Below are 17,825 nucleotides of genomic sequence, written 5' to 3'. Positions count from 1 at the left end.
TCACAAAGTTTACAACATCCTCACCAGCACTGTTTTCTGCGGCATGCAGAAGTTCCTGGGCCAGGGTTCAAACCCTCACCACAGCGGCCATCCAAGCCACTGCAGTGACAATGCCAGATCCTTAACCCACTGAGCCACCAGGGAATTTCCACTTTTTTTTTTAACGGTGATTAGTTGGTGTGTTTTGGTGATTAGTTAATACATCTTGTTGGAAGTGTTTAGTGGAATTGGGGTGCAAGGTCTTTTGAATGGAAGCACAGAAATGCAGAGATAATAGGACTATTGGCTCAGAAATAGAACTGGGAAGTGAAAACTTATTAAAGGTAAGATTAAAGATGGTGAAGGTAATGATCTAAGTATTAACGGGAGCACAGGAACAAAGACATTTAAATCAAACTCTAACAAGGTAAGATGAGAACATTGCCATAAGAATTGATGTGTGAGAGGAAGGAAAAATAATGTCAGGAGGTCAGGAGTGTAAAGGAAAACTGCCTTCCCCCCGTCCTCACATCGTTCTGAGTCTTTCTCCGGTATGTCTCCTTTAGAACTGACACACAGCACTTCACCTCTGGTCACCAAACGTGTGCAGGTTTTCCCTCAGACCAAGTGATTTTCTGTGACACTTCCTGGGTGTTCGACGGTTTAACTCAATTCGACTGCCTCTCTGGAGATGGCATCAGAACCCACAAGTTAGGGGCTCAATCCCACAAGATTGGCACCCCCCCCTCAATCCCCACCACACACATAGACGCACACTTAAGATGCTGGTCTCAAGCCCAGGTATAACCTGTGCTTCTGACCAACCGGTTATAGATGAGGTCCCAGTGACCCCTGCCTGGGTTTAATTAATTTGCTAAAGCAGTTCACAGGACTCAGGAAAAGACTAACATTTACCCGTTTTTTGATAAAGGAGACAGGCGAACAGCCAGATGAAGGGACACACAGGGAGAGACTGGGAGGGTCCTGAGCACAGGAGCTTCTGTCCTGTGGAGTGGGGGGGCATCCCCTTCCTGGTGTGTATGTGTTTGCCCACCTGAAAGCTCTCTGAACCTACCCCCTTCCCCAACCACCGGGATTTTGGGAGGCTCCCTCATGTAGACATGATTAACCCCATTTCCAGCCACTCTCCCCACTCTGGATGATGAGGTAGGGGAGGGAGTGAGGGTAGAGCTGAAAATTCCAAGCTCCTGATCTTGGTTTGGTCTTTCTGGTGACCCGCCTGCATCCGGGAGGTATTCTGGAGCCCACCTCCGGTCACCATATTAGAACAAAAGATACTCCTCCTTCTTTTATCATGTAGGAGGTCACAGGGCTTTTAGGAGTCTTGTGTTAGGAAGGGTCAAAGACGGATACTAAAACAAGAGATGCTCCTAGTGTTCGTATCACTTAGGAAATTTACAAGAGTCTTAGGTGCTTTGTTTCAGGAACCAGGGCGGGGCAGGACAGAGACCAGTATATATTTTCTGTTATCTCACGGAGACTAGCTTAGTGTAAAATGATGCTCTTAACTAATCAGTGGAATCAGAAGTCCTCATGGGAAAGAAAATTATTGTTTTGTCAAAATGATAGTAGTAGTAAAGGAAAACAAGGGGTGTCCAAGGAAGTATTTGCAAATGAAGGAACCAGGACAAGGGGCTGTGCTCAACAAAAGGGACCGTGTGACCAGAGAGTCTGAAGAGAAGATGAGTAAAGGGAGAGGGCCTGGGTGCTGAGGGAGGATGAAAGGCCGAAACTATGGGGTGGCAGTGAAGGAGTAACGGAGATGCCCCTGTGTTGCAGGTCATTATTCAGAGCGATTAAATTATTTCGGTATTTTACCATGATTCACTGGCACTTCTGCTGTTGGCTTCTTTGCTAATTTGGTAATTTGTTAGCTCCAGCCTCATAGTTGGTGAATAATGTAACCTTTCATTAGTAGCATCTTGCCAGCCTTTTTCCCACTTACATGGATTTTTAAATCCATTTCATAAATATATTTAAAGGGTCAAGTAAAGTTTAATTGTACTTTAAGTTTCTGGATTGGAATTAATAGTACAAGAAAACTATGTTAGATAGTCAAGGGCACGTGGGTGTAGAATAAATTTTTAAATCTTTGTTAGTTGAAACTCATATCTGTTTATTGGCATTTACCCAAATATTTATTAGAACAGGAATATTAGTACTAACTTTATAACTAACTGTAGACTTAAGGTGGGTTTTCCCAGTCATAGACTATTTGGAAAGTCTGATTCAGTAGATTTTGTGACTAGTGGTAGGCCTCAGAGCTGAGTTAGTGTCAGGAGGACACGTGTAGGGAGACACTGCATATCTGTTACCCAGAAGTATCCTATAGTTCATTTTGATTTTAGTGTTACTTGCTCATTTAACTTGATTAGAAAGTCTTAGTATCTTTTTCTTAATTATTTTGCCAGCCATTTCCAGTTACTTCTCAGTTACATTAAATAAAATGTAAAAGATTTGTGAGAGAAAGGGTTTACCAGTAATTTAGGTGCAGTTACAGCCAGTATACCTAGCAATCTCACCTTGGCCAGGCACAGATCTAGGAAAAGATCTTGTGATGGGAAGTAGAGTGCCTGGAATGTCGTTGGTGTCTGCCTGTGTTCATGAGACCAGGCATTGCAAACACAGGTGTTTAAAGGGGCCCAGCAGTTTGTAGATATCTATTTTGGATATTAACCCCTTATCAGATAAATGGTTTGCAGCTCTCCTCTTCCATTCCATAGGTTGGTTTTTCACATTGTTGTTTCTTTCTCCTTTTTTTTTTTTTTTTTTTCTGTACCCACCAACATTTAGAGGTTTCCAGGCCAGGGATTGAACCTGTGTCATAGCAGCAACCCGAGCTGCTGCAATGAGAACACCAGGTCCTTAATCTGCTGCACCACAAGGGAACTCCATCACTTTGATTTTCTTTTGTTGTGCAGAAGCTTTTTGGTTCGATGTAGTCCCACCTGCTTATTTTTAATTTTATTGCTCATGCTTTGGGTGTTATATCTAAAAAATTGTTGCCAAGACTTATGTCAAAAGGCTTTCCCCCAATGTTTTCTTTTAGGAGTTTCATGTTTTCAGGTCTTAAAAATTGAGACATTTAATCCATTTTGAGTTAATTTTTCTGAGTGGTGCATGGTAAAAGTCCAGTTTCATTCTTTTACATGTGAATATCCAATTTTCCAGCATGGTTTATTGTAGAAGATTCTTTTCTCCATTGAATATTCAGCACCATTCTTGAAAATGAAATCTTCAAGGAGTTATAAATGAATCTTCAGGGGCTGACAATGAATTGAGTTCTTAGAGAAATTATTTAATTTGATTACCTGGTCATTCCACATTTTGATGCATCTGAGAAGCTAAAAATTATTTCCCTGTGCAATCTTTGGTATTTTGCTAGTTGACTATTGTGCATATCAGAAGTATGACCAGTGACTGATTGCTTCATCAATCCCTTCGTAAAGTCATTCGTTTGGCATACAGATATCAGTTGCCTACTTTGTGCTAGGCATTGTTCTGGTAGGTACAGTGGTAGATGTGACAAGTGAGGTCCTTGTTCTAATGGCGTTCTGTAATAGTGGAAGGGTAGAGGGAGGCAAACAACAAGTAAATCAGCAAGAATTTCATATAGTAGTAAGTACAATAAAGAAAGCACAGGAGTTACCGTTGTGTCGCAGTGGTTAACGAATCCGACTAGGAACCATGAGGTTGCGGGTTCGATCCCTGCCCTTGCTCAGTGGGTTAACGATCCGGCGTTGCCGTGAGCTGTGGTGTAGGTTGCAGATGCGGCTCGGATCCCGCATTGCTGTGGCTCTGGCGAAGGCCGGTGGCTACAGCTCCGATTCAACCCCTAGCCTGGGAACCTCCATATGCCGCGGGAGCGGCCCAAGAAATAGCAACAACAACAAAAAGACAAAAGACAAAAAAAAAAAAAAAAGAAAAAGAAAGTGTCTATAGCTTGACCTGTGAAGGAGTGAAGCTAGGGTGATTAAACACAGAGCTAGAGGATAAGGGCACTGTTAGGAGGTGAGGCTTGAGGTTCTTTTTCTGTGCTGTGGACCTTTTTAGCTTCTAATAAAGTCTGTGAATCCTTCTCACAATAGTGTATTTAAATGCATAAAATAAAACACAGAGTTGCCTCGGGAGTGGCTCAAGAAAAGGCAAAAAAAAAAAAAAAAAAAGAAAGAACACATAGAGTTAAATAAGAAACCAATTATATTGAAGTATACTTAACCAAAATATAAAACAAATTCTTGAGAAATATGTCCTTTTTATTAATGCATTAAATAACATGATTTGAGTGAAGTTCTACTCATTTCTTTATTAAAAAAAATTTTTTTTTTCTTTTTTGGGCTGCACCTGGGGCATATGGAAGTTCCCAGGCTAGGGGTCAAATCAGAGCTGCAGCTGCTGGCCTGTGCCACAGCCACAGCAACTTGGGATCCAAGCCGTGTCTGCGACCTATGCCACAGCTCACGGCAATGCTGGATCCTTAACCCACTGAGTGAGTCCAGGGATCGAACCCGCAATCTCATGGTTCCTAGTCAGATTCGTTTCCGCTGCGCCGCAACAGGAACTCTGAGCTATTATTTTTAATTAAAACCATAACTAGTTGAGAAAAAAAAAAAAAAACCCAATTGGAAATTGGCGATTGAGGCTAGTACAAATTACAAATACGGGAAGGAATTCAAGATGTTAGTGAAGACTTGCAGGATATGGAGCAGGTGAGGAGAGAAGAGCCCTTAACTTGGAGAAGTGCTGCAGCAAGGTGGACCTGTGTGTTTGAGGGGCTACAGGACATGTTGGGGATGACAGGTTCTGAAGTTTATACAGGTATTTCTGTAATAATCCTGCTTGTATTTTCTTGGAAAACCTTACCTTCTTCAATGTCATGTGCTGGAAAACAGAACTCACATAAAAAATAAATCAGGTAGAACTCAACTTATATGAAAATTTTAAAATGATTAAAATTTAGGAAGCATTAACAGACTTCAGTAAAAACAGTAGCCTCCATTGCATTTGTACTCAGCACCAGCATCGGGTGACTGTTTGCATCCTTCAAGTCTGGGGCTCTTGTTTCCTCCTTTCAGATAGATGCCCTTTGAGAGTATTTTTTTTCTAACAACAGTCAGTTTCAGCAACGTTAAAAAGATCTGAACCAGGGTTTATAGAATTCAGTTAAAAAATAAAATTTAAACACTGGCAAATGTTTTTGTACCCTTCGTCTGTACTCAGCCTTTCCACACATTTTAACAGTAGAAAGTATAATGGCCATTAAGCTAGCTACTCTGAGGTCTTTGTGTGTTGCTAAGCTTAATCTTTAATTGGATGAAAGCTTGCCCTTTTCTCTTTGAAACTTTAATGAGCTAGGGAAAAAAATCATTCATGAATCAATACCACTACTGTTTTGCTGCCATCTTTACCAGTAGCGTATGAGCTAATTCAGAATAAAGAACTGGGCATTGTAGCACCACAGACATTATGTGGGCAAAGTGTTGTTTATAGACTAATGTTTCACACATAACGTACTATTTTCTAAATGTGTCTAGATACTGTTGTGATTAATAATAAAATATGAGTTTTTGTAATGGTTTTGCACTGACTTCCATCCTAGCTTTTTCATCCTTTTCTCAATCAGAAACTACCGATACCTCTGGAAAAGGTTGGAAACAGTTGCTTTGCTGTGAAATGCAGTATGCTAGAGATCACTTGCGGAGTTCTTCTGAGGGAATGTGTTAGAGATCAAAAATAAATAAATAAATAATAATCCTTGTGTTAAAACCAGTAATAATACGTGGTAACTCTTGCCAAGCTTCTGTTAAGTGTCAAGTAGTGTACATACAAAGTGTTACCTCGTTTATTCATCTTCTGGGTGGCTGTTATTATTACTCCCATTATAACAGACAAGGAAAAGCAGGCTCCAGATCACAGAGCCAGTCGGTCCCAGAACAAGGATTGGCTCCTAGATCTCTGCTTGTGCCTTTCACACTGTAGACTCTGCAGTTCCCTTCTCACATAATTCCCAGGCTATGCTCTTCAGTAACATCAAGCAAAGTTCCAGTGTAAATACTTGGCTTGATTTAACCTCTGTTAATTGGAACACTGTATTGTTCATGGAAATTAGGGATTTATAAGGTAAGTTAGAGGTATTTTATTTTAATGACTCCGACTTTGGGTTATTAAATCTATAAAGAAGTGCATTTCCCTTGGTTGTAATTAATGTCACATTTCTGCATCTGTAGTACCTCTTATGAAGGAGATTACAGACATGCAGGGGAGGCAGTGTTTTATTGGTAGGAAGCTTTGAGTGCCAGATCACCTCGCTCTCTCTACAAGTACTAAACACATTTGAATTAAGATACCTGAGTAAGTAGTAGCTTCAGAGATTTGCTGCCCTGTTTGTGCTTTTTGGATCAAATGCTTCTCATTACCACAGTCAAATTTTTATGATTTATAGTTTTCTATTTTAAAGATAGGACCTATTTATTTGCTTTTATTTTTGCTTTCTTTTAGGACAACATCAGGCATTGTTGTTGGCAGTTTTTGTGACTCCTCTTATTGATCTTCGTTCTGATTTCTCCAAGTTTCAGGAAATGATAGAAACAACTTTAGATATGGATCAGGTATGCAATATCTTCTTTGATTCAAGTAGCAGAATAGTTTTGAAAAGCCAAGGCACATCAGAAAACTTTTCAGAGTTCTCTTTTTAGTATTTAATTTTGGCATTTTTGCAAGGTACCTTTGAGACAGTGGATGTAAGATTAAGAGACGGGAAAAGGTTTTTAAACTTTTTTTTCCTTCATAACAGTCATTTCAATAGATGCAAATGAAAAAAGTTTTTAGGAGCTCCCTGGTGGTTCGATAGGTTAAGGATCCAATATTGTCACTGCCGTGGCTCGGGTTTGATCCCTGGCCCAGGAACTCCGTCATGCTGCAAATGCCACCAATAAAAAAAAGGGTTTTTTTGTTTTTTAAATAATCATTTCAGTGGATGAAAATTAAGAGAGGGAGTGACTATTGGGCATAAGTGGTCTGGTTAAAGGAAATTTCATAAATAAAATATCTCACATTTGCAAGCTGAGTTATGTTTTAATTCCAAGAAAGAAGGAAAGTTATAGTCACTGGGAAAGGGGAGAGGATAGAGGTAAAATAAGGAACATAAGAGAAGTCTGCCTCTCTCGTTTGTTTTCCATGTAAATGCAGGGCGGGTTAGAGCATGTGTGTGTCTGTCTCCTGAATAGTTGTTGATATACGAAAAGTTAACCGTGACTGTAAATACTAATATGTTGAAATTTTTCTACACTAAACTTCCTGTTAAAAATGATTGTGTGGGGAGTATGTGCTTACATTATTTTTATTAAAGAGTAGATTCTTTCCATTCTTCTTAATAATTAGATTTATTGGAGTTAACATTTGCCATATGTGATGTTGGTTTGTTTTTACTGGATCACTAACTTTAAAGAAATTAAACCTCATTTACTCTGTGCTTTTTGGATTTTAGAAGCACACGAGTGTGTGTGTAGGTATAAACGCTTTTCTGGTAATACTTTTGTCAGTGATAGGGCACTCTTCCATTTACTTGTCGGTTAAGCAGTCAGAAAACTTTCTTCATTCATCCTTTGTTTAGAAAAACTTGTGTTTTAGCTCTTTTTCCTCTGTAATGCTGCTTTTAGTAGAATGGTTTTAAGTGCACCACTGTGATCATTGGGCGGCAGAAATACTGTTCATCTGGACATTGAACACTGCTCCCTGCAGCTGAGGGTGTGGCCTTACCTGTGATTGGGCAGAGCTGGATATTTGTAAACAACCCTTTAAGTGAAAGTATGTAAATGTGCAGCTCCTGATGGCTAACGAAATTCTAATTAAAATAGGTGGGAAAACACAATTTGAGCGTTTCTGTATTCCCACAGCTGTACACACTTGAAGAAACCCCAGAGGCCAGGCAAAGCTCTGATGAAATGCTGCAGCTGATTTTGCCCTTGTGGCCACCACCACCATGGAGTTGCTATCTCCCTGCCTTAACACTGTGGGTCTCAGCTGAGTGCCTATCAGAATGACCTGGTGGGCTTGCTAAACCAGATTGCTGGGTTCCATTGCAGAATCAGATTCTTTAGTTCTGGGATGGGGTTGAAGAACGTACATATCGAACATACACCCAAAAGATGCTGCCTGTCTGGGGACCGAACTTTGAGAACTACTTAATACCCTTAAAGTGCAGTCAGATCTCAAAGTGAGAGGAGAATGAGTGTGTGATTTCTTCCCACCATTTTGTAACCTGTCTGAAATGCTGTCCTCTCTGGCAGTCACGGGGCATTATCTGGCCCCAAAATTGGTTTGTATAGCTGAGAATGTTTAAGGGTTTCTTAAAATTTGTAGCCCCCCTATCAGTGTACAGATTGCCCTGCAGCTATCTTCTTATCTGGCCTGTTGGCCTTCACACCTTTATAGCCTGCCCAGCAGATGCAGAGGCCCTGCCTTTTAAGCCCACCCTCTTCCTCCCCCTTCCCCACTTTTGGACAGTAACAGTTGTTTTTCTGCAATAAACAGTTTTATCTTCATCATGTGCAAGGTAATAGCCATATTACTATGATGATTACAAAAGGCAGCAGAACGATAAAATCTTGGATACTTTTACTTTATATTAAGCCTTTGGTTTTTTTTGTTTTGTTTTGTTTTGTTTTGTTTGTCTTTTTGCCTTTTCTAGGACCGCTCCCTCGGCATGTGGAGGTTCCCAGGCTAGGGGTCTAATCGGAGCTGTAGCCACCGGCCTACGCCATAGCCACAGCAACGTCGGATCTGAGCCTCGTCTGCGACCTACACGACAACTCACGGCAACGCTGGGTCCTTAACCCACTGAGCGAGGCCAGGGATCAAACCTGTGTCCTCATGGATGCTAGTCAGATTCATTTCCACTGAGCCATAACGGGAACTCCTATATTAAGCCTTTGGGATCCCTCCCTCCCTCTCTTCCTTCCTTCCTTCCAACTATATAGATCCAGCCCTTGGGGCATATATGTGCTTGACAGCAAATAAGCCAAAACATTCTCTAAAAAATGATATACAATTGGTGGGATTTTGTTTGTTTTTGGCCATGCCCGTGACATGAGGAATTTCCTGGGCCAGGGATCAAACCACCATAGTGATCACACTACATCCTTAACTTGCTGAGCTACCAGGGGTCTCCACTTGGTGATTTATTGACCTCTCCTTTGTAGTTTTCATATAGTGTGCTTGTGGATAGTTTTTCAGAAAGATACTGAAAATACTAGAATCCAAGTTCCCTAGTGGCCTAATGGTTAAGGATTCAGCGTTGTCACTGCTGTGGCTTGGGTCAGTCCCTGGCCTGGGAACTTCTGCATGCACGTGGCAGAAGTTAAATAAAATAAAACACAGAATATAAATTTTTTATTTTTATTTTTATTTTTTTTTTGTCTTTTTGCTATTTGTTGGGCTGCTCCCGTGGCATATGGAGGTTCCCTGGCTAGGGGTCGAATCGGAGCTGTAGCTGCCAGTATACACCAGAGCAGCAACGCTGGATCCGAGCCGTGTCTGCAACCTACTCCACAGCTCACGGCAACGCCGAATCGTTAACCCACTGAGCAAGGGCAGGGATCGAACCCGCAATCTCATGCTTCCTAGTCGGATTTGTTAACCACTGCGCCACGACGGGAACTCCAGAATATAAATTTTTTAAGTGTTTTCTTTTGTCTTTCTTCCTTTCTTTTTCTCTCTTTTGCTTTTTAGTGCCACACCTGCGGCATATGGAGGTTTCCAGGCTAGAGGTCTAATTGGAGCCACAGCTTCTGGCCTACACCACAGCCACAGCAACACAGGATCTGAGCCACATCTCTGATCTACAGCACAACTCACGGCAATGCCAGATCCTTAACCCCACTAAGCAAGGCCAGGGATCGAACCTATATATATCTTCATGGATACCCATTGGGCTCATTACTGCCGAACCAAAATGGAAACGTCCTTAAATTTTTTTTTATTATTTGATGATTTTCTCCTCACAAATGTAACACATGGTATTAGAACAGGTGGAGCCATATGATGCAAATATACAGGCAGAAATGACCATCCTTGATAATGTCTCCTTCCATCTTTTCAGATGAACAAAATTAGTAGCCTGGTGTGCTTCCTTCATCAACTCCCTTATGTTATCCTTATTGTGGGTTAAGGATTTTCACTTTGATCTGAAATGCTTAACACATATCTGTTATACTAGAATTTGCTGTGACTGTAAAATAGTAGTCATTGTTAATTCTTGAATGATGCTGTGGGATTAGAGTGTTTTAAGATTTTATAAGTATCTGGAAGAGCTTGGATTTTGGGAAGGTAAGCAGTGCAGTTGGAATGATATAGACTGGAAAAGAAGAGGTATTTTGTCCTGATTTCATTATTGTCACTTTAGGTATGACCAGCCCCAAGTTTTTAATCCAGGAAAGTAGAATATTAAGTAGTTAACTTTGTAGAGAAAAAACTTAGGTTCATTGTTTAGGGAACTGCCTAACTAAACTGACAAAAAAAAAAAAAAAAAAAATGGCAAGAGAACAGATTTTTTAGGTAACCAAAGAATGTGTCTCAAGGAAGCTGTTAGACTTTGGGACTTATATGCTATCTTAATAGAGGACGGGAAAGGGAGAAAAGAAACTTACTGGAAAATAAATGGCTTTTAGGAAAGATAAATGAGCCTTTTGGAGAATAGATGGAAGATATGGTAGTTTTATTTGACTTCCCTGGTTGTGAGACTTTTGACAGTTGAATTATTTGTGCTTTTTAAGGAGATAAGAGAGTTCAGAAATAATGTCTACTCTCAGATGCTTTCATCTCAGTGTAATTTTTATGCCACAATAGCATATTCTGGACCCCTTCACGTTAAATACTGTGGTGATAAGTCGTGAGTTGTGGGTTTCTTTCCTTTTTTTCTGAGTAGATTATTTGGGATTAAACTTAATATCAATTAGGACTCTTTATTTTGCTGGTAACCTAAAACTCAGTATACCTTGACTTCTAAAATTTAAAGTCTAGAGATAGGGTATGCTTTGTTTAGAGTTGCTTTATTCAGCAGCTTGGTGAGGCCATCCAAAGGACCTAATTTCTTAGTCTCCTTTATTTTTTTATGGTTCTAATTTTGACATAAGATTGATTCCTCTTGACTGTAGGATGGCTCCCTACCAGTAGCAGTTTGTGCCACATCCCAAGAGTCCTGCAGTTTGCCTTGATGGAACTGTTTAAGCAGTGACTGTGGCCAGCTCAATAGAACATGCAAACTAGTGCATTTGGAGTGGATAAGCAGTGAGATCCTGCTGTATAGCACAGGGAACTATATCTAGTGACTTGTAATGAAACACGGAGGATAATGTGAGAAAAAGAATGTGTGTATATATACATACATACACATGTATGACTGGATCACTTTGCCATACAGCAGAAATTGTCAGAACATTGTAAATCAACTATAATAAAATAAAATAGGATGTGGTGGTTGACTTAAGATAACCAGGGGTAGATTATTTCTCTAGTTGGAGATTTACAGCACTGTCAGGAAAGGGAAGGAGGGAGATAACTGTTATAAGACCCCCCAGCCGTGTCTCCTAGAATTCTGTCCTGTAACTGTAGGCTTTCCGTTTTAGGATCTTTTAAATGAATCCGATTTCTAGTTAAAACCTGTTCTGGAATCTCTAGGGAGTTGATCTAGTATAATAATCTTCTTTATTCTCAGTTACAAATCTTCAGACTTAGCTTGGGTTATAAGGTGAATTCAACCCTTCAATGTCATTCTAGATATTTGTAATGAGTTGAGGCATTTCAATTACATGACTCAGAACCACTTTGAGAAAACCTCAAGAGGATATCAGTTGTTTCGTGTATGATTTCATATTTTCCAGCTCTGCACCTAGGAGTTCATGTGATGAAGGGAACAGTCATTTATATGAGTGGGTTAATTTTTATTTTTTTCTAGGCTTAGCTTTTTATTTATTTTTTTTATATAATGATTTCTATTTTTTGCATTATAGCTGGTTTACAGTGTTCTGTCAATTTTCTACTGAACAGCATGGTGACCCAGTCACACATACATGTGTAGGCTTAGCTTTTTATATAAATGCTTAGATGTTTTTGTAATATCTTTTTTTTTTTTTATTTTTTATTTTTTTGGTCTTTTTGCCTTTTCTAGGGCCACTCCCGTGGCATATGGAGGTTCCCAGGCTAGGGGTCTAATCCAAGCTGTTGCTGCCGGCCTACACCAGAGCCACAGCAACCAGGATCTGAGCCGTGTCTGCAACCTACACCACAGCTCACGACAACGCCAGATCTTAACCCACTGAGCAAGGCCAGGGATCGAACGTGTAACCTCCTGGTTCCTAGTCAGATTCATTAACCACAGCGCCATGACGGGAACTCCAGATGTTTTTGTAATATCTACAGATTTTCTATGTTTTTGTTTGTTTGGTTTTTGTTTTTCTTTGTCTTTTTGCCTTTTCTAGGGCCGCTCCTGCGGCACATGAAGGTTCCTAGGCTAGGGGTCCTATCGGAGCTGTAGCCATTGGCCTTTGCCAGAGCCACAGCAACATGGGATCCGAGCCAAGTCTGTGACCTACACCACAGCTCATGGCAAAGCTGGATCCTTAATCCACTGAGCAAAGCCAGGGATCAAACCCACAACCTCATGGTTCCTAGTCGGATTGTTAATCAGTGCGCCACGACGGGAACTCCCAGATTTTCTATTTTGAAGTAAACATAGAGCAAAACTACCCCAACAGGGTTCCAAAAAATCGATGATTTTTCTTGAAAATAGTAAGCAATAGTATGGAATTCCCTGTGGCTCAGCAGATTAAAAATCTGCTGTTGTCTCTGGTCATTGCTGTGGCTTGGGTCCCATCCCCGTCTGGAGAACTTCTGCATGCTGTTGGCATGGCCAAAACGAACAGGTAGACAATATTAGTTTATTGGGTGATTTGAAGATGTATTACATTTTTTAACCTTTTTATATATATTTGGACTGTTTTATCTTGAGTCTTAGTTTTCACAAATACTTATTTTTGATAGTTCATCTACTATTGGAAAAGTAGTAACTTCACATAAATTTTTATTGAAAATACTGGGACGGGAGAAATTGAGATATATTTTAAAAGCCGCAATTGCATAATCCTGATACAGTTATATTATTGAGTAAGTTATAAAGATACTGCATATAAATGCTTTAAATTTTTTGTTCTTGGGGGAGTTCCTGTCGTGGCTCAGTGGTTAATGAATCCCACTAGGAACCACCAGGCTGCGGGTTCGATCCCTGGCCTCACTCAGTGGGTTAAGGATCGGCATTGCCATGAGCTGTGGTATAGGTTGCAGGTGTGGCTTGGATCCCACGTGGCTGTGGCTGTGGCTCAGGCTGGTGGCTACAGCTCTGATTAGACTCCTAGCCTGGGAACCTCCATATGCTGAAGGTGTGGCCCTAGGAAAAGGCAAACAGACCAAAAAAAAAAAAAAAAGACGCAGGGTGGCAGATTGTATAAAAAAGCAAGAGCTTACAAGATGCTGCCTACAGGGCTCACCTTAGGGCAAAGGATACATACAAATTAAAAGTGAGGGGATGGAAAAAGATATTTCATGCAAATGAAAAAGACAGGAAAGCAGGAGTTACAATACTCATATCAGACAAAATAGACTTCAAAACAAAGGCCATAAAGAAAGAAAAAAAATTTTTTTTTGTTCTTGGAAACAAAAAGAAGTACAAAAAAGGGAAGTATTCATATTCTACCACCTAGAATTAACTGTCAAAACATGTTGACATTTTTGCTTATAATTATCCTTTTAAAAACCACACTTTTTGTAAAACTGATAACCTATATAAAGCAATCAAGCAGTACAGAAAGGTAGATCAAAGTTTAAAATATCCTCCACAACTACCACTCCAAAATAACTGTTATTAACATTTAGTCTCTTCTGAAGTATGGGCAGTATTGAAGGTTTAGAGGACAGATATTGAAATTTTGTGTTTTAGTCCCTTACAATGAAGTATTGTTCCACTCAAAATCCTAGCAGTGCCCCCATTGAGAGACAGCTAGTGTTACAGCTAATGGTCTTTTTATGGTTATGTACAGACGGATGCATAGATAAATTAGAGAAAGGAGCTCATACTTCAGATGTTACTTTTATTTTTATTTTTTATTTTTTTTAGGGCCGCATCCACAGCATATGGAGGTTCCCAGGCGAGGGGTCCACTTGGAGCTGTAGCTGCTGGCCTGTGCCACAACCACAGCAATGCAGAATCTGAGCCGTGTCTGCGACCTACACCACAGATCATGGCAACGCCAGATCCTTAACCCACTGAGCGAGGCCGGGATCAAACCCGAAACCTCATGGTTCCTAGTCGGATTCGTTTCTGCTGTGCCACAAGGGGAACTCCACTTTTAATTTTAAAAGGATCCAACCTAGTGTAACAGGAAAAAAATTGTGGGAATTGTTGAGCTTCAGATGAATGCTTTTTTTTCACCAGTAGAGCAGGAAAATAATCTAAAACATAGGTTAAAAGAAACTTAAATAATGGGAGTCCCCATCGTGGGTCAGTGGAAACGAGTCTGATTAGTATCCAAGAGGACACAGGTTCGATCCCTGGCCTCTCTCAGTGGGTTAAGGATCAGGCATTGCTGTAAGCTGTGGCGTAGGTCAACAGACTTGACTTGGATCCCGAGTTGCTGTGTGGCTGTGATGTTGGCTGGCAGCTACAGCTCCAATTCAGACCCTAGCCTGGGAACCTCCATATGCCGCAGATGTGGCCCTGAAAGGAAGGGAAGGAGGAAGGAAAGAAGGAAGGAAGAAACTAACTTAAATTAGCAGTTCCCATTGTGGCTCAGACAGAGAGTTAAGACCCTGACTAGGATCCATGAGGATGAAGGTTCAAGCTGTCACATGCTGGGTGTAGGTTGCAGACTAGGCTGGGATCAGGTGTGGCCCTGGTGAAGGCTGGCAGCTGCAGCTCTGATTCCACTCCTAGCCTGGGAACTTCCATGTGCCGCAGGTGTGGCTGTAAAAAGAAAAACATAAATTAGAAGGAATATGAAGATAGGAGATTTCAATGTTTGAATTTTGGAGAGTATTAATTACCTGCTCTGAAAGTTGAGCAGCTGATCATTCTTATGTATGTGCTTCCACAGAACTTCCCTCATACCTTTAGGTTTTTAATTGTTATATTTTTACATTGCCCAGGTCTAAAATATGCACAATATGTCTATAGCCTTAAGTCTAGTTTCCAAGCTTTCTAATGTTCATGTTTATATGTAAATAGGTTCAGTCCTCACCATATCCTTTTACCATGGCCTCTTCATTCCTGAGTTTATTTTTTTGTCTTTTTTTTTTTTAGGGCCACACCCCTGATATATGGAGGTTCCCAGGCTTGACATCGAATCAGAGCTGTAACCTCTGGCCTACAGCACAGCCACAGCAACTCTGCATCCAAGCTGAGTCTGCGACCTACACCACAGCTCACAGCAATGCCGGATCCTTAATCCACTGAGGCCAGGGATGGAACCTGCATCATGGGTGCTAGTCAGAGCCACAATGGGAACTCCCATTCCTGAGTTTAAAATGTTTGATTCCACTTTTATGTGGCTAGATTTGTTTTTCAGGTGATTTGAGTTTTTTAAAAATTAATTTTTTTTTTTGTCTTTTCTTGAGCCGCTCCCGCGGCATATGGAGGTTCCCAGGCTAGGGGTCTAATCCGAGCTGTTGCTGCCGGCCTACACCAGAGCCACAGCAACGCAGGATCCGAGCTGCGTCTGCAACCTACACCACAGCTCACGGCAACGCCAGATCCTTAACCCATTGAGCAAGGCCAGGGATCGAACCCGCAACCTCATGGTTCCTAGTCAGATTTGCTCACCACTGAGCCTCGACGGGAACTCCAAAAAAAATGTTGATGGATGTTGTAGTCCTTGAATTAGTTCATGATTAATAAGAGTACCTGTCTTTCAACTTTATTCGCAAACAAATCATTATTATAGTTACGGCCTTCCTAAACTTTGATGGTGATGCACTGCTGTCTTCTGACATTTGGTGTTCATGTAATGTCTCTTACCGCTTTGATTTACCGCCACTTCCTCTGCCCCACCCCCTCCCATCCCTGCGTTCCAAATGGTCTGCTCTTCCTGCCTGGACTCCTGAAGAATTACTTGTTCCTGTTTTCTTCCCTTCCTCCCTTTCTTTTCCCACTTCCAACTAACCCCTTTCCTATCTGGCCCCCTCGGTATTTACCCTTTATTCCTTCCTTCCCCTTTCTTTATTTCTATGCACTTCCTTTCTCAGTTTCTCCACCCACGTCCTTCTTTTTGAGGTATTTGAAAAGTTTAAAATTTGATTGTAAAATACTTGTCATACTAATATAATCAACATTTGTATGCTCACTGCAAAATCTTGTTTGCATACATCCCTCCACAGAATTTCATGCTGTCCTGGAATTGGTATTTATCATTTTCATTCATTTCATTACTCTGATATGTACTATTGATTATTTCTAAACTTTATAAATAATACTGTCTTGTCAGTATTTTGACTGAAATTGCACTTAATTTAAGGATTAACTTAAAGGAGAATCAATATCATTATAATATTGAGTCTTTCTATCCATGAACATTATATCTTCATTTTTTTTCCTTTCCAGTGATTACATTTTTGGAGGTGAATTTGCATAAATTTAACCTTTTTTTGGGCCATGTCCGTGGCATGTGGAGGTTCCCAGGCCCGGGATTGGATTCTTGCCATAGCAGTGACAACGCTGGATCCTCAACTGCTAGGCCACCGGAGAGCGCCTACAATTAACCATTTTGTAATAGTATTATGAAATAGTAGCATACTATTCATTGGTATTTAGTACATTTACACTGTTGTGCAACCACTACCACTTAGTTTTAAAGTATTTTCATTACCACCAAAAGAAAACCCATACCCATTAGCAGTTACTCTTTGACATAAGTTCCCCAGATGCTGACAACCAGTAATCTACTTTTTGGTCTTTGGACTTGCTGTTTCTAGACATTTCTTACAAATGGAATCATACCATATGTGACCTTTGTGACTGGCTTCTTTTACTTAGCATGACATATTCAAGGGTCATCCACATTGTAGCTTATATCAATACTTCACTCCATTTTATGGCTCAATGATATTCCATTGTATAGATATATTGTTTATTCACTTGTTGATGGACATGTAGGTTGATTTTACCTTTTGGCAATTATGAATAGTACTCCTTTGAACAGTCATGTACAGGTATTTGCTCAGTTCTTTTTATGTATACACCTAGGAGTGATATTGCCAAGTCATATAATAATTTAATGTTTGACTCTTTGAGGAACCAGTAAACTGTTTTCCGTAGTTGCTGTACCATTTAACAGTCCCACTAGCTATGAGGATTCCAATTTCTCCACATTGTTGATAATACTTGTTATTTTCTGTGGGCTTTTTTTGTTTTTTGTTTTTCTTTTTACGGCCGCACCTGCAGCATATGAAGCTCCCAGGCTAGGGGTTGAATCAGAGCTGCAGCTGCTGGCTGACGCCATAGTAACGGCAGATCCGAGCCACATCTGCACCCTACACTGCAGCTTGTGGCAGTGCTCGATCCTTAACCCCACTGAGTGAGGCCAGGGATCCAACCTACCTCCTCACCGACACTATATCAGATTCTTCACCTACCGAGCCACAACGGAAACTCCTATTTTGTTGTTTTAATAGCCATCTTAGTTGGTGAGGTTGTATTTTATTGTGGTCTTGATTTTCATTTCTCTGATGTTTAATGATAAATAATCATCTTTTCATTTCTTTGTTGATCATTTTATGTATTC

The 17,825-nt window shown here is 40.5% G+C and overlaps 1 protein-coding gene across 1 annotated transcript in view; it reads left to right on the top strand.

Annotated features, from left to right (window-relative positions):
• MSH2 (mutS homolog 2) overlaps window positions 1-17,825 on the top strand; it is an 80,599-nt gene that overhangs the window by 37,433 nt on the left and 25,341 nt on the right. The window contains 1 exon segment of the mRNA NM_001195357.1: window positions 6,499-6,608. Within this exon segment, the coding sequence (NP_001182286.1) occupies window positions 6,499-6,608 (110 nt within the window).

This window comes from Sus scrofa, chromosome 3 (genome assembly GCF_000003025.6).
Source record: "Sus scrofa isolate TJ Tabasco breed Duroc chromosome 3, Sscrofa11.1, whole genome shotgun sequence".
Classification (NCBI taxonomy): Eukaryota; Metazoa; Chordata; class Mammalia; order Artiodactyla; family Suidae; genus Sus; species Sus scrofa.
Note: the sequence above shows the minus strand (reverse complement) of the source record. Positions and strands in the feature narration are given on the sequence as shown.